The 16803-nt window shown below is 45.6% G+C and overlaps 1 protein-coding gene across 2 annotated transcripts in view; it reads left to right on the top strand.

The window, feature by feature from the left end:
- Nucleotides 1–473: 473 nt before the first annotated feature.
- Nucleotides 474–16803, top strand: part of ADAMTS3 (ADAM metallopeptidase with thrombospondin type 1 motif 3) — a 278458-nt gene continuing 262128 nt past the window's right edge. For both annotated transcript variants that reach the window (XR_014011358.1, XM_081206948.1), the window contains exons 1-3: nucleotides 474–1080; nucleotides 5788–5815; nucleotides 13432–13838. Coding sequence is in view for 1 of the 2 variants with exons in the window: in XM_081206948.1 (XP_081063074.1) it covers nucleotides 1012–1080; nucleotides 5788–5815; nucleotides 13432–13838 (504 nt within the window). In the remaining variant the exon portion in view is untranslated. The remainder of the gene's footprint in view (nucleotides 1081–5787; nucleotides 5816–13431; nucleotides 13839–16803) is intronic.

Below are 16803 nucleotides of genomic sequence, written 5' to 3'. Positions count from 1 at the left end.
AGGTTTCAGATCCAGGTTTCAGCGTTGAACCGTCAGCTTTTGCAGATAGCTGAGGCTCAATCCCTGATATCTCCAGGCACAGCTGCCGGAGAATGCCCCTTGGCTGAAACCCGGAGGGCAGCTACCAGTCAAGGTAAGCTCCAAAGGTGAAACTTGGGATAAAGCGTCGCCCTCCATCTGCTGCTTCACGGGTCTCCTCGACTCCCGCGCCGTGCGCTCTCAGGCACCGCCCGGCCCGCGCTCTTTCCGCCAGCTTGCGCCCGGCGCAGCTCAGCTGTGCGCCCCTGCTCCGGAGCGCCGGTGCCCGCGCTCACGTCGGAGCGCAGCCAAAGGCGCTTCCCGCCTCGCCAGAGCGTCGAAGGGACTCCTGGATGTCTCTGGCTGGAGAGGTGGAGCGTGGCCAAGAGGGGCGGACTCCCGAGCGGTCAGCGGTGGCTTTATTAGCGCGCCCAGCAGGTTACAATGAGAGGAGCTGGCGAAAGAGGAGGCTGTGCGCTCTCGCTCTTTCCCAGCCGCCTAGGAAGAGACCCCGCGCAGCGGGAGAGGGGAAGGAAGGAAGGAAGGGGATCTTCAAAGAGGGCTGGTCCGTGCCTTCAGGCAGCAGTCGCCCACCCTTCTCCCCCGCCTCCTCCGCTCTCCTTGGCTTTCTCCGCCCCTCGCCACGGCTCTGCCTCTCCTCCTCCTGCGCGGCGAAGGAGCTGCTTTGCAAGAGAGCGCGGGCTGCCAGCCGGGACGGGAGCGCGCGCGCTGCGGGCTGTGCAAAGCGCCAAAGAGGACCATCAGGGAATTCTCCCTCCGGCTCCTTGAAATAAATACATTAAAATTGCCCGTTTCTTTTTGTTTCCTATCAGAAGTGCAATTTTTCATTCCGCACCCCACCCCACCCCGCAACATTTTACTTACATTTACTTATTTTATTTTATTTTTAAAAAGTGCATATATAGGCTGTCCTATATCCATCATCCACCATCCATCCTTTTTTTTTTTTCCTTTCGAGAAACTCAGTTCGGGATGATTCTCTTGTCATTGTGCTTCACAGCAGCGGCTCTGGTGCAGTTGAAGACTTCAGCTGACGAACAAGTAAGTCCATGAATATCCCGAGAAGCCTGCGGAACAACGCACATCCCTTACATCACCACCTCCATCTACTACTAATTACTATCATTTATTTATTACTTTATTTATTACATGATTGATTGAAGGTGATGGTGGGAAGACTTTGTTGTTCCTTTCCAAACTCCGTTCTTCCTGGTGGCTTTTTATAAACCCACTTTCTTCAGCCACCTTCCCCCCCTTCAAAAAAAAAAAGAAAAGAAAAAGAAAAACGTTTTGATTGTGTGATGATATCCCTGCCTCCTGCATGGAATTACTGCTTGGCAAAGCAGTCCAGAATTGCCTTAAGGTTCTAATTTGTAGTGTAATAGAAGAACTTTGTTTGTTTCCAACTTTCTCTTCTGCTAACACGGCTTTCTCTCTCTTTTCCTTTCCGTGTGTGTGTGTGTAACGGATTGGCTTGTGAGTATTAAATTGCAAGATTCTTAGCAGCTCTTCCTCAGCAGCCCAAGGTGAAGAGGCTGCTGTGCAGATTAACTGCTGTCCTCTAGCCTGGGGAACAAAGTCAGCGGGTGATGGAGATGTTCTTATTCGTCTCTCTGGGGCGAGCGTGTGAAAGCGTTCATTCCGTGTGCAATTCCGCAGGCGGGAGGGGGGCTTCTCTTACACGAGCCCCTCCGTGGCTCCCGTTCTCTTCACTGTGGCTTGCGCAAGAGAAACCCCCCCCCCATTGAATACTTTCCCTCTGTTAGGGAGTTATGATGCCTTTGGGATCCGTCAAGTAGAGACCACGGCTGAAGATCTTTTAGCGTGGCAGCGCCTGACCTTAGGAACTCTCTGCCTATTGACAGCAGGCAGAATCCCTTTCTGTACTCTTTTCAGCTCCTGTTTAAAACGCTTTTGCTTAGACAAGCCTACCCGGACACGTGGAAGCTGAGATTAAAACACAAGCCTTTTTAGTCTATTGTTGGTTTTAATTATATTTCTGGATGTTTTAATACCTGTTTTTAACACTCTTTCACTGGTAATTTTCTAACTGCTTAGAGGGTTTTTTGTTTTCCTTTTTGCAATCAAGTGGCATATACAGTTCATTCCAATAAATAAATAGCAGTTTACCAGAGGTCTGTGACCCAATTTAGGCAGGGATCCTAACCTCAGGTATGTGAGAGTCATCCCCACTGAATTCAATAGGACTTATGTCTGAGCAGTCATGGTTTGGTGTGCAATGTTAGTTGTGCTTAGAGTAGCCCAGCTGAAATCCATGAGACTGTTTATCTTTTTAAAAAATAAATAAAAAAATTGTGCATACACCAGGTTGGATCTTGATGTGCAGTACTCATACTCTGGGTAGACCCATTGAAGCCAATGGAACTTCAGTACTCTAAGTATGACACAGTGGAGATGCACTCCAGTGTTTGCACAAATAATAAAATAATTGATTCCCCCAGTGTAACAAAACTTGGAGACATTGCCATGGAAGAATGAAGAAATCCCAATGAAATAACAGTGGCAAGAAAAACTGATGAGTTATGCAGAGTTGGCTAAACTGACATATAAATTGTGGGATAAGGACAACTGTGGCTTTAAGGAAAAATGGGAGCTTTTTTCCAAATTATATTTAAAAAGGCAACAAAATGAACTGGACTCCTTGGCAGGTTTTGTATAAACATGCACAAATTTATTGGTTGATAACATGTTAGATAGATAATGTAAGGATATCTAAAATTTTATAACATGCAGAGAATAACACGTGCTGAGAAATCAGAGAGAGGAGTGGAGGGAAGTCTTTGGTGGGGGAGGGGGAGGGATGGAAGGGGAATAATGTATGTGATTATATGGTTTGATAATTTGTTATGTTGAGATTGCTAATAAAAATATTTTTTTAAAAACAAAACAAAACTTGGAGACATTGATTATGGCACAGAGATATACAGACCTGAGCAAACAGGTCATCCCACCTGCCCCAAGGCTGGCACAGGATTTGTTTTCCCCATGAGGGAAATGGTCCAAAGGAGCCATCATTTCTTGGGAGATGTTTGTATCCTTAGCTTACTAGAGCAGCCACCAGAGGTCAGAGAGCATCCTCACTCAAAGGTGAGATGCTCCTGGGCGGCCCAGGTTGGTTCCATTGTAAAACACATTCAACGCATTCCTATTCTTTGTGCTTGGGAAGCATGGATGAACCTTTGCAACCTGATTCTTCATTTCCTCTTCCCATCTTTCATGGAATGGTTTTATTATTATTATTATTGAAAAAAGCTAATTCGAGTCAAAGGGCCCCTCTTCCCACTCATCTGAGAATCCTTGCAATTTTCTCACAGGCTCTTTTCAGTTACAGCTGATACTTAAGAACATCGGAACAGCCCTGTTATATCAGTTCCAAGGTCTATCTAGTTCAGCATCCTATTATCACAGTCACCAGCCAGATCACAGAATCATAGAAATGTAGAGCTGGAAGGGATCCCCTCTCCTAAAATGCAACACGGCGTTCCACATCATGTGTGACATCACGCACACTATGTGCTGATGTGTGATATCGCAAGTCCATGTTATGGCGGCAAGCACCCACAATCCTGGGGGCGAGATGTAGGCACTGTCCCAGACTGTACTTTTGCTGGTTGCTGTTAATTTTCTTTGTGGGCCCACATACGTTCCTGAACTTGGGCTTCTTCCGCTGCATGTTGGTTGCTGTGAATGCAAATAGGTATGAGATGCAACAGACTTTCAAATTTGCTATGATAATAAAGCCGTCACTTCCCAGGAACTCATTTCCCTCCCTCCCTTTGCCATCCCCTTTGATCAAATAGGTTTTGCAGGCTTTTTGAAGCACTCTCCGCACCTGCAAAACCTGTTCGCTCAGAGATCTAACTGTACTTCCTTTCTCTGCTAGCTCAGTTCTAGGGCAGAAAAAAAGAGAGACTGCCACTTGTCTTGGTTTCTTTGGCTTTGTGTCCCTGGAGAGTTGTCAGGATTCATGTTTGCTTGTTCCCCCTACACCCTCCATCCCTCAGGAATCGTGGGTTTAATTAGCTCTTAAAGTATTTCTTCAGCCACCAGACTCTAATTTTTTGGCGTAGCACTGCAGCGTTACAGAATGGCCCATTCAGAAATCTGGGTTTATTAGCTCAAGCTGTTTATGTGAAACTTATTATTTATGGAGTCTTATTAGTGCATTGGGGGACAGCTGTTTATTCACTTAAGGGCAGCACCGTTCCTGGATGTGGGGCAGTGGGGGGGGGCGTTGCGGAAGGCAGGAAGAGGTAAAACAGTGTAGGATAAGCTGGCTACACCAACTAGTTTGTCCTTTGCAAACATAGCAACTGCTCTGAAGCATGGATCCTCAGTGGACAAAAATAGTATACTTCTGAATACAAATTGCTAGGGACATTGGTGATTGGGAACAGGTAGGGCAGAAGTCTGGGAGGCCAACAGTAGATGGCGCCAAAGCCGGTGGTTGGTAGAGCAAGAGACAGAGATGGGTAGAGCCACCTAATTCTGGTCTGGCTCCCACCATCCTTTTTGGTGAGTTCCATGGGTGTGAAACTGAGACTGGGGAAGAGGAAGCTGATGACCATCCCCTGGACTGAGACAGGTGAGTGCTAGATGAGGACAGACTGAGGCTGGTGGGGAGAAGCCTCCACTGGCTAGGGGTGAAAACAGGCAACAAATAGCTCAGTCAGGAGAGCAAGAGACTTTTAATCTCAGGGTTGTGGGTTTGAGTCCCACATCAGGCAAAAGATTCACGCATTTCAGGGGGTTGGGCTAGATGACCCCTCATGTTCCCTTCTAACTCTACAATTCTGTGATTCTATCACCTTTTTCCTTCTTCTCTCTGAGATTTGCTTGGCCCCTGCTGGAATCACAATGCTGAGCTAGATGGTTCTTACTTATTCCAGCATCTAGGTGCCCTTGCTTTGTTACTTTCCCAGAAACATACATTGACTATCTTCATCATGATCAGAAGCAAAGTAGCATTCGCATCCTCCCACCCACTCACCTGCAAAAAAAGTTTCCTGGTCCAATTCAAAGTGCTTCTTCTTGCCTAATAAAGCAGGTGTGTGTGGGTGGGTGTACCTCCAGATCTTGTTGAACTACAACTCCCATCCAACCTGTCTCATTGGCTGTGCTGGCTGGGGGCTAATGGAAGCTGAAGTCCAGCAACAACTAGAGAGGAACACATTTTCCATCCCCTAAGTGGCTTGGGGTTAAGACATCTGAAGGGCTGCTTCCATTGCAGCCTACTCTGAGGTTCTTTTGAGGTTCCCGCCATCGAAATAGGCTAGACTGGTGCTCCCGCAAGCAACAGGGCCTTTTCTGTGACAGCCCCTTCAAGACCCCGATTATGGAACTCCTTTTTTGAAGTTCTATTTATGTGTTAGATTTATCTCCTGCCTTTCCTCCAAGGAGACCAAGGTGTTGTACCTGGTTCTCCCACTTTCTCATTTTATCCTGAGAGGCAGTGATTGGCCCTAGTGAGCCTCTTGGCTGAGTTGGGGGGTGGGTTGAACTCTGGTCCCCCAGATTATGGTCCAGTAGTCTAACCACACTACACCCTGCTGGTGATTTGATTGTTGGACTGCTGATTTGGTTTCGCTGTTTTGCCACTCTTCTGTCATTTAATTTTGGTTCAATAATTGTTTTGTATGTAAACCTCTTGGAGTGCGTGAGTGCCAAAAGTTGATCTGTATGTGAGTATAGTTAATGAATAAAACAAATTATTGTTTATTTTTCCAGGCTGCTAAAGAAGACGTTATTCAAACAGGTAAGACCATTCAGTTGTCTCTTGTTTGCAGTTTGTATATAAATTACTACTACTGCTACTAACTACTATTGCCACTACTTTATTATTTATATGCCATCCATCTGGCTGAGTTGCCTCAGCCACTCTGGGCAGCTTCCAACAAAATATTAAAACACAAACTCAAAATATTAAACAAAAGATAGAATTATTTACCACTAATATGGCTCGCCAGATGCAGCTTGTCACGCTGGCCACGTGACCCGGAAGTGTCTTCTGACGGCGCCGGCTCACGGCCTCTAGAGCGAGATGAGCGCGCAACCCTAGAGTCGGACACGACTGGCCTGTACGGGCAGGGGTACCTTTACCTTTAATATGGCTTTATCACCCTGTGAGACCATTACACACACACACACAATAAATTAATTGCCATGTAGTTGATATTGGACCTCAGTCGGCAAGTAATAGTGATACATGTTGGAATTGTGTCAATCTACTATGTATGGATGGAAGGCAGGCAAGAAAATCAGGGGGGAACTATTACACTTCTTCTTCTTCTTCTTCTTCTTCTTCTTCTTCTTCTTCTTCTTCGGTGATCACCCATAGCCAAGTAAGATTGTCTTCCATAAACACGGTTTTAACAATGAGTCCACAAGTGACTGTGTAGGCCAATTCTGGATCCACATGTCCTTGCACAGTGGGGACATTGGTTTCTGGGTGGGAGTTGATCAGTGTGTGGATTTGCCATGCGTGCCTTCCTCCTAGTACGTTTCTCCCTTGCGTCCTGAGTCTTCAAAGCCCATGACACCTTTGGTTAAGGCTGTTGTGTATAGCTATTAACCAAATGAAAAACAACAAAGCCAGTGGACCCGATGTAATACCTGCCGAAATCTTCAAAGTAGGCGGAACTGAACTTACACAACAACTTCAAAAGCTCATCGAAAAAATCTGGGAAAGAGAAGAAATCCCAGCAGACTTTAGAGATGCCAAAATTATCAATCTCTTTTAAAAAAGGTGACAGAACTGATTGTGGAATATTATACATATACAGGAAATGATTGGCCATCTTATCACAATGAAACCTTTACAAATTCTCCACCCCCATAGCTCAGCCCGGACACTGAGGTCCACCTCCGAGGGCCTTCTGGCGGTTCCCTCACTGTGAGAAGTGAGGTTACAGGGAACCAGACAAAGGGCCTTCTTGGCAGTGGCACCCACCCTGTGGAACACCCTCCCAGCTGATGTCAAGGAGATAAATAACTATACAACTTTCAGAAGACATCTTTTAGAAGCCCTGTATCAGAAAGTTGCTAATGTTTGAGGTTTTATTATGTTTTTATGTGTGTTGGGAGCTGCCCAGAGTGACTGAGGCAACCCTGCCAGATGGGTGGGGTATAATAATAATAATAATAATAATAATAATAATAATAATAATAATAATAGACAGATACCTGTATTTAAACCTGAATGCTGGGCTGGTCAACCTTTGGCCTGATCCTACAATCTCTTCTGATGTTCTTATGTAATTATGGGCAGGAGGACTGAGTCCAGTGCCTTGGGGTCCTTCTCCGTCTAGGGAAACACTCAAAACATGTAGCTCTGGTGGCTCCTGACACAAGGCAGCTGTGCTCAGAGCTGGGGGCTCTCACTTCCAGCATTGGCAGCTGTCAACACTATTGCAGAGCTGTGTGTGGGCAGACGAGCTAACGAAATGCCTATGGGCTTGTAACAGAGGCTCTCGTAACCGTTTCTTAATTTCCCTCCATGTGTGAATCTGGCATCTTGTTTTCCTCGTAGCAGGGAAGAAAATGCTCCTGAAATGTCTGTGGATTTTTCAGATTCGTATTCATTCAGCGCTTGCCAACTGGAAACCGTATCGTCTTGGGGCAGTGGGGAGGGGGAGGGGCAAGATGAGTTGCCAAGTCAGCCAGTCCTTGAAAGCTAAATCTCTGGTGCCTTTGACCCCTTAATACAGAGGTTTAAACCTGTTCGGTGGCTCTTCTAGCAGGCGAAAGCTCGCATCCCGAACACTTCAAAAGACTGCCTCAAAGCTTTTGCGATCTCTTTCTGTGACCTTTCGCTCTGAGCTCTTCTCCAGTTTGACAGCTCAGCTCCTCGTATTCTTAGGTGGCCTCGGAGCAAAAAGGACCAGTTTTCTGAAGCGTTATGGTCCTATGACAAGGATGGGCAATTGACAGAAACACAGTCCAGCTGTCTTAAAAGGGAACTGGACAAAACATAGTCCTTCCTTGGCTGCAAGTCACAACAGCTAAATTTGGGCCATCATATTCAGAGGTTATATGCCATGGATAGGGGTGTTAAATAATTCTGATGCAAACAGGAATGGAAATTGCCAATTTTTTTTCATTATGATCCTGTGGCATTTCTCTGCATTTGCACAAATTTCTCTTAGCATACACATTTTTGCATGCAACTTCATTTGAGATACACATTTTTAAGCGTAATGTTCCCAATATAACACATTTCCTTTGTCCGTATTTGCATCTTAATTCATTCTTTCCCACAATGTAGACAATTTTGTGCTGGTTATTTGACTGGCAAGCTGCATCGCAAAATTCAGAGAAGTGCAAATTTGGGAGGAAAGTGCAAATTAAGTAGATTCGCACTCGCATTCTAACTGAACCAATTTTCTCCTCCATTGCTAATCACCCACAAGTCCCTGTAAACAAATAGGCATATATATTTTTTCCCTTTTCCTGAAAGCACCCATAGTTTGTGGCTTAATGTCAGTGGTTTGCGGTGAAATATTTCGTAGAGGCAAAATTAGGGCCAGAGGCACCAGATTGTGAGGGCAGTGGCGTGGGGGGTGATGTCACACACAAGATGTACTGATGTCCTGATGTCGCGCGCATGAATATCGTGCCTCTTTAAGCTGGGCAGAAGCTTCCTGGGCTTTGGGAAGGAGACACCAGGATAACATTTAGAGGACTAGACTGGTCTCCTTGTTCCACTGACCTAATGTGTGTGCTCCCCTTTGCGAGGCACCTGTCTACACAGGCTCCATCAATGTGACACTCTTACTGCTAAATGGTGTGGTTTTTTTGAAGCACCAATATGCTCGGCAATACACAAGCAGGGCCATGGTCCCCTGCCCCAAGGAGCTTACAGCATCTGCACCATTAGGGTGATTGGGGCACTAACCTCAGTCAGTCCTCACTTCTCTGCCTTCTTATCCACAGTCAGGGAGTGTCTCTGACCGGCCTTGTCTCTGCCTTCTCTTCCTGTTGGTCTCTATGCTTCTCGCCCTAGCAATACCAGTCACCACTGGCCTACAGTCATCCTGCAAATGTGATTATGGCACCTTGCCATCTGGGAGGCAGGGATTTGCGTGGCAAAAGTAGACTTCTAGGCATCCAAACTGAAGAAATATATATATATATATATATATATATATATATATAGGCTGAATTATGGAGCTGCATCTTTCATGCTCATATATAATTTAAAGCAAAGAGAAAGTCTCATGCATCATCCGATGACATATTGCTAACAATAAAAAAAAACCCCACGTATTTTTAGCTTTTGCGGCTAGGGAAGAAACAATCTTGGATGTGTGCAGGGTAGTTTGTGTTGCAAAGCCCTTTTGGCTCAGCCTTCTCGGCTCTCGGCTCTCTCATTCTGCCTGGCATGTGGAGCTGGGAGGTGATAGAATTCTGATAACACTGACGAGTTTCTGACAAGATCTTGGCTTTCGAACTTCGCGGGATGACACTGGCCAGCTGCCTTTAGGAGAGGCCTTGTGAAGCTTCCTTGATGACTCCCTGTAGGCCAAACCAGACATACTGGGGTGATAAATGAGACCCTTTTAAGTTCTGAATCAACGGGGGAATTTTAAGTGGCCCCTTGGGAGTTGTCATCTCTGGCTGAACAGGGAAATGTACTTCCAGGACTATTAGGCTATTAGATTTCATAGATTTTCTCTCTCTCCCTCTCTCTCTCTCGTCCAATCTAAACATGCTTACATTTTTTAAATTAATATTTTATTAAGAGAATTTCATATATATATATAAAAAGAGTGAGAAAAAAATGAAAGAAAGAAAAAGTAATTTGGAATAAAAAAATACCATTACATGTTTAGCATGTTTACATTAGGAGTAAAAAGGTAAAGGTACCCCTGACTCTGGGGTTGCGCGCTCATCTCGCTCTATAGGCCGAGGGAGCTGGCATTTGTCAGCAGACAGCTTCCAGGTCATGAGGCCAGCATGACTAAGCCACTTCTGGTGAACCAGAGCAGCGCATGGAAACACCGTTTACCTTCCCACCAGAGTGGTACCTATTTATCTACTTGCACTTTGACGTGCTTTCGAACTGCTAGGTGGGCAGGAGCAGGGACCAAGCAATGGGAGCTCACCCCGTCGTGGGGATTTGAACTGCTGACCTTCTGATCGGCAAGCCCAAGAGGCTCAGTGGTTTAGACCACAGCGCCACCCGCGTCCCTTACATCAGCAGTACATCCTGCTTATTTTATTGGGACTTACTGCCAAGAAAAGGATGCCTTATGTGTCTGTGCACCACATTGTGTGATTGGTTGTGCAGGGCAGGGCTTCCTTGCCCTCCAATGTTTTATTCAAGTTGGCACCAAGTTGGTAGCCAAAGTGGTGGAACAAGAACTGAAGAAGAGCCTGATGGATCCGGCCAATGGCCCCTCTCACCCAACATCCTGTTCTCACAGTGACCCACCGGATCCCTGTGGGGAACCTACAAGCAGGACCCAAGGACAAGATCCTTTCCCTTTCTTGCAGTTTCCAGCAACGTTGCTGGCTCCAGCTGTGGAGGTGGAGCAGAGCCATAGGTGATGGTTGTGACCTTTAAAGCCCTTCACGGCCTAGGACCCTCATACCTATGGGACCGCCTCTCCTGGTATGCCCTGCGGAGGACCTTAAAGTCCATAAATAGTGACACCCTAGAGGTCCAAGGCCCTAAGGAAGTCAGATCAGCCTCAACCAGAGCCAGGGCCTTTTCAACACTGGCTCCGGCCTGGTGGAACGCTCTGCCTCATGAGACCAAGGCCCTGCGGGATCTGATTTCTTTCCGCAGGGCCTGTAAGACAGAGTTGTTCCGCCTGGTCTTTGACTTGGAATCAACTTGATCCCCTTCCCTTCTTTCCTTTTTCCTTTCTCTTTCTGTGATGGAACTCCTATTTGGGGACCTCCCTGGTTTTTTTCTGGCCCATGTAGGACCAGTCTGGATAGTTGGCCTTGGTGAAGATTTGACGTTTTCATCCCCCAAAATTTTTTGATTTGAGTTTCTACTGAAATGAGGCTGCATTTTAATGTTGTATTTTAATCTTGTTTTTATGTTGTATTTTAATCAATTGTTTTTATACCTGACATTAGCTGCCCTGAGCCTGGTCTTGGCTGGGGAGGGTGGGGTATAAATAAAACAACTTCTTCTTCTTCTTCTTCTTCTTCTTCTTCTTCTTCTTCTTCTTCTTCTTCTTCTTCTTCTTGCCATCATGGCTAGAACCTCCAATAACTCTCTCTTCTCTATGAATTTGTCCAATCCTCTTTTGTAGCCATCTTAGTTGGTGGCTATCCTGTGGGATGGAGTTCCACAGTCTAACTCTGCAACGACTGTAGAGGTGCTTCATTTTATCTGTCCCGAATCTTTCAGCATCCAGCTTTATTGATGTCCACAAGTTCTCATGTTATGAGAGACCATGAGTTGCAATGAGCTCTAATAACGTGAATGAGATCACACATGCAAGTTAACTCCAGTAAGGTAGATGGGATCGACTTGGGTGGTCCAGCAGACCTGATTTCTTGACTTTTTTTTTTGGCTCCCTCTGGGAATTCTGCTAAAAAGTTGTAACACTTAAAAAAAATGCCTTCCTTTTGCTTAATTATATGTTTTGGAATGCTTCCTTATGAGAATATGATGTGCTTTCTTGAGCAAAACCTTACAACATAACCATTTTGCAACTGTAGCAGAAATGAGGAATCTGAGAAACAAAATCAGGACAATTTTAAAATCCCTTATGCTGCACTCTGGAGTACTTATTTGGCTCTTCCACTGGAATCAATGGCTGCTTCCAAGTTTAAAAACTTGTACATAAGCATTTTCACTCTTATCTTCTTCTTCCCTCTTTTTACCATTATTGGCTATTAGCAGAGCTCCTAATTAGCTAAAGAGGATGTGCTGGGACTGATGTGTGGGAGAGAATGAAGAGAGGGGGAAATAGTGTTTTCCACCACCAATGGATGGAATTGCATTTCCATAGGCTGTAGACTCTGGAAAAGGGACAAAGGACGACAGCTGAGAAGCCTGGATGTCTTCAGAGTTTAAGCATGCCACATTTAATTTTAATTGCCTTTGACTACTTAAAGGGGGGTGGGGACAACAGCCTTCCATTTCTGTGTTTATGGATCCTGGGAAGCTCTCTGCTGACTGCAGACAATCCTGCAGGCGTCTTCTTCTCTCCTATTTTATTCTCACCTCCTCATACGTAGCTGGTTCTGCTCCTTGAAGAGCTCGCTTTCTTCCCTTCTCCCCACATGCTGAAATGTGGGGAGATGGTTACAGGACTTCCAAAAAGCTGTTTTTGAACTGTAGCTGAAAGGCTGAAACTAACCATCATCCTAAAGGGAAATGTCTATACAGGGGACTCCCTCTGCTACTATTCATTCAGTGAGGTTTTTTTTAAAAAAAATGCATTCAGTGCTGGCACATCAGATCACTCTTGTTTGTGCTAACTGTGTCATTTGAAAGGTATTGTGTTTGTGGCAGTGGCGGACCTGGGGGTCTCAAATTTCAGCAGCACCCTGTGCAACAGCAAAATTTGACACCCCATCACAGTGGCCACCCAGACGCCATGGGGAAACCAGCAAGCGGAATTCAAGAACAAGAACACACACTTCTTCTGAATTTCCCAGCATTTAGGTTGGTGGCCGTTGCTGCCTGCTGTGGAAATGAGCCCCATAGCTTCACTTTGTGCTTGATTGAGGTTTTTCTATAGGTAGTGAATTCGCTGTAGTGGGTAAAGGATGATGGACTAGATGTCATGGATGCTTTTAGCTGAGATTCCTGCATCGTCATTGGTCCTGTATACCTAAAGGAGCGTCTCCACCACCATCTTTCAGCCTGGACACTGAGATCCAGCTCCGAGGGCCTTCTGGCGGTTCCCTCATTGTGAGAAGTGAGGTTACAGGGAACCAGACAGAGGGCCTTCTCGGTAGTGGCGCCCGCCCTGTGGAACGCCCTCCCTTCAGATGTGAAGGAAATAAGCAGCTATCTTATCTTTAAAAGACATCTGAAGGCAGCCCTGTTTAGGGAAGTTTTTAATATTTAATGCTGTATTGTTTTTAACACTCGATTGGGAGCTGCCCAGAGTGGCTGGGGAGACTTAGCCAGATGGACAGGGTATAAATAATAAATTATTATTATTATTATTATTATTATTATTATTATTATTATTATTATTATTATTACTGCAGGGGGTTGGACTAGATAACCCATGGGGTACCTTCCAAGTCTACAATTCAATGATTCTATGATTCAAAGTCTTTGAACTGATCCAAAAGTGTTCTTCTTATGATGCTATGAAGGGAAATATTGATGGCTGTGTCTGCTCCATTTGACATTGATATAAATGCTGCCTTTTTTTCTTTTTCTTTTAACAGAAACATCAGAACACAAGCTAAAGCAGTATGTCTTAGCAACCCCGATCAGCACCAGAGCGGATGGAAGTTACATCTCCCATAGACTTTCCGCAAGCCGTTCAAGAAGAGCCGTGAGAGATGTATCGGCAAGCCCCAAGCAACTATATTTCAATGTATCTGCATTTGGAAGAGAGTTCCATCTTAGACTGAGGCCTAACACTCATCTAATAGCTCCTGGGGCAGTGGTGGAGTGGTACGAAGACTCTGTGGAAACAAGAAACGGAACAGACGGCGTTAGCCTGGGTCAGAGTGGGACTGTCACCGAAAGAATATGGAAAAAAGAATCATTATCGACCAACTGTGCTTACATTGGAGATCTTGTGGATATCCCAAGCGCTTCAGTTGCTATTAGCAACTGTGATGGTCTGGTAAGATATTCTTTTTGGTTACTGATAGCGTCAATATTTGTGGTTGTTTCTGTCACAAACATAATCAGTAACTCATAATAGCTTAAAGGATGCTTCCTTCCCCACAGACCTTCTCAGGTGCTGAGATCAGCAGAGGGGGCCCTCTTGGTAGTTCCCCCACCCTCAGAGACTCAGGGGGTGGCATCCCCTGTGAGAGCCTTCTCTGTGGTGGCCCCTAAGCTGTGGAACTCCCTCCCCACAGAGATGCACCCAGCACCTTAAATTTACAGCTTCTGCCAAATGCTGAACAAACACTTCTTTACCTTGGTTTTTAACACTTGTGATGTTTCCTTTTTTTAGAACCCACCTTATTTCTATGGTTGTTAAGTTGTTCTAAATTACTTTTAATATTGCATTTTGATGTTGTTGGACCACAGCTCCCATCATCCATAACCACTCTTCCTGCTAGCTAGGGATGATGGGAATTGTAGTCCAACAACACCTGGGGACCCACGTTTGAGAAATACTGCACTGGGACCTTAGGGTGAAGGACGGGCAAGAAATAAATATACAAATTTGGAATATTTTCCAAATGGGATGGGGGAATGTTTTTCTGTGTTGGAACTCTTTTCATGTTTAGCTGTTTGCATTTGAATGCACGAAGCTTCCTTGCTTCAGTGAACATGACAGTTGCTCTTCAGTGTTTGGGTAAATGTATTTCCTTCTCTCACTACCCAGGATCCTTTTCACTGGTGAGGCTAGAGGTCAAGGGCCCCTCCCCTCTTCTCTGCCCTTCTTCCAAAGCAGGGGTGGTGAACCCAACCCCCCCTCTCCTCAGATGTTTTTGGACTCCAACTCCCATAAGTCACAACCAGCAGCAAGGATGGGATTTGTAGTAGAGGTCCACAGGTTCTCCACCACTGTATCTAAAGAGTTCAGAGTCACTCGCATTTCACTTTTATGTTTGGTCTGCCATGCAAACAAAACTCAAGGGACGATGCCTACTCACATTCAGCAGTCGTGCTTCATTATGGGATAAGACAATTAAATTTGTCTGCACCATTCTGTGTCCTTTGCAGTGCGCCATGGGAGATGGATGTAGCTTTGATTCAAAATCTCAGTTCACGTCAAAATGACAGCTTCCCTCTTGGTTGATTTAGTGCTGGAATCTGTCAGGTCTCCTGAAAGAGATTCTGGTGGTGGTGGGGAACTGGTGTGGTGTAGTGGGTAGAGTGTTTGGTTAGGACTGGAGAGATGGAAGTTCAAATCCTGCACAAGCTTTGAGCCAGTGACTGTTTTGCAGTGTAGCTTACGTCAGAGGCTTATTTTGAGAATGAAATGGAGTGGGAAAATCCTTGAGCTCATTGGGGTGTGTGTATAAATAAATAAGCAGGAGACCATGTGAGTGGGTATTTAGAAAACTTGAATGGTTATTGTCAGGGAACTGCCATCAGAGGGAAGAGGAGAGGTAAGACACTCCAGTGATGCAGGGGAGGGAACTAGCAAGGAGAGAGAGAGAGCTTCCTCGGGGGAAGGAAATCCAGGGGACACCAGGGAGAAAGGGGAAGCGGAGAGTACGGCGGAGGGGAGGCTCCGAGACTCTTCCAGTGAAATCAGCGGAGAGAGCACAGGACCTCCACTTGGCACGCCCACGCTGCGCAGAAGGCTTCCACGCAGAGAATCTAGGAGGAGACTTGGAGTCAAGCAACTTTTATGTTGGAAGAAATTTAGGTCACGCCCACTGACGGATTCTGCCAGTGACTAAGACAGTCGCATTTCAAGGGCTGTCAAACCAGGGAAAGTTTTAGCTATACGACTAGCTTGGAGCAGTTTGCAGTTTACGCACAAGCAACCCCAATTCCCATTACAGTTATGGTGGCCCATATCAGGAAAGCAGAGCTGTGCATGGACCCCTGATATGTGAATTGGGTCAATTCACTCAGTGTCACCCAGGGGACTTTCACCTTGCACCGGATCCATCCCTGAAGAAAGAGGGCAGGGCTAAAGGTTTTTTAAACCCTATTTTAACATAGAGTTGAACCACTGGGTTTCAAAAAGGTTGGGTGGGGTTGCCTTAGCTCCATACTAGAGCTGATTCTCAAGTCCAACAGCTCTTAAGCAGAAGGATCCAATCCTGCACTGTGTGGATCATGGCTCCTTTGTGAACCAAGGATGTTTAAACTCAATTCGAATGATGCCTGGCTCAGTGCAAATAGTCCATTTCGGCTCAGTATTCGGGCCTCTGGTGAATCCAGCACACAGCCGTCCTGGAAAAGCTGTCACAAAAGACAGATAACGATATTAAAATGTGCAGTTAGTCTGAATGGTTCCACGAGGTTTCATTGCATCCAAATTTGTCAGTCTTGTCCCTGCTAGTACTTCTGAAACAGTAATGCATTTGCATTATTGTTGTTCCCCATTTTAAAGTGATAATAATATTTGTCATTGAAGTTGAGTGTCGATGTGTTTTTTTGTTAACATTTGGTGTTCAGTCTTGGAATGCCCTTTCTCTGTCCTGCGGTACCTAGTGCAAAGCTGAATATCATGCCCAATAAACTGGTGTTTATTTATTTATTTAAAAAACAACCTCATGAAAATTCATCAGCATTTGAATGCAAATTCTGAAGGACCACTTTGTTCCAGTGCATGTTTAGTTTCAGAATGAGTGCATTAATTTCAGAATGAGTGCAATTCCTCCCTCATCCCTAGGGATAAATTTCAAAAGGACCTGAGAATTAGCTGATGGGGAGTGTAATGGTTCTAGGGGTTGCTCGTGCGTAAATCGTCGCTACACCTGGTTGGGTTGCCTGGGTGAACCCTTTCTGTCTGGACAGCCACTCTCCCGTGGCTGCCTCAATCGCTGGCAGAATCCGTCAGTGGGCGTTTCTTGAACTTTTTCCAGCAAAGAAGCTCTTTGACGCCTAGTCTCCGCCTAGTCTCCCTGCGCAGAAGCCTTCTGCGCAGGGAGGGTGTGGGCAGCGGAGGA

The sequence above is a fragment of the Podarcis bocagei genome, assembly GCF_964188305.1.
Source record: "Podarcis bocagei genome assembly, chromosome: 9".
Lineage (NCBI taxonomy): Eukaryota > Metazoa > Chordata > Lepidosauria > Squamata > Lacertidae > Podarcis > Podarcis bocagei.
This window is presented reverse-complemented; position numbering and strand designations above follow the sequence as displayed.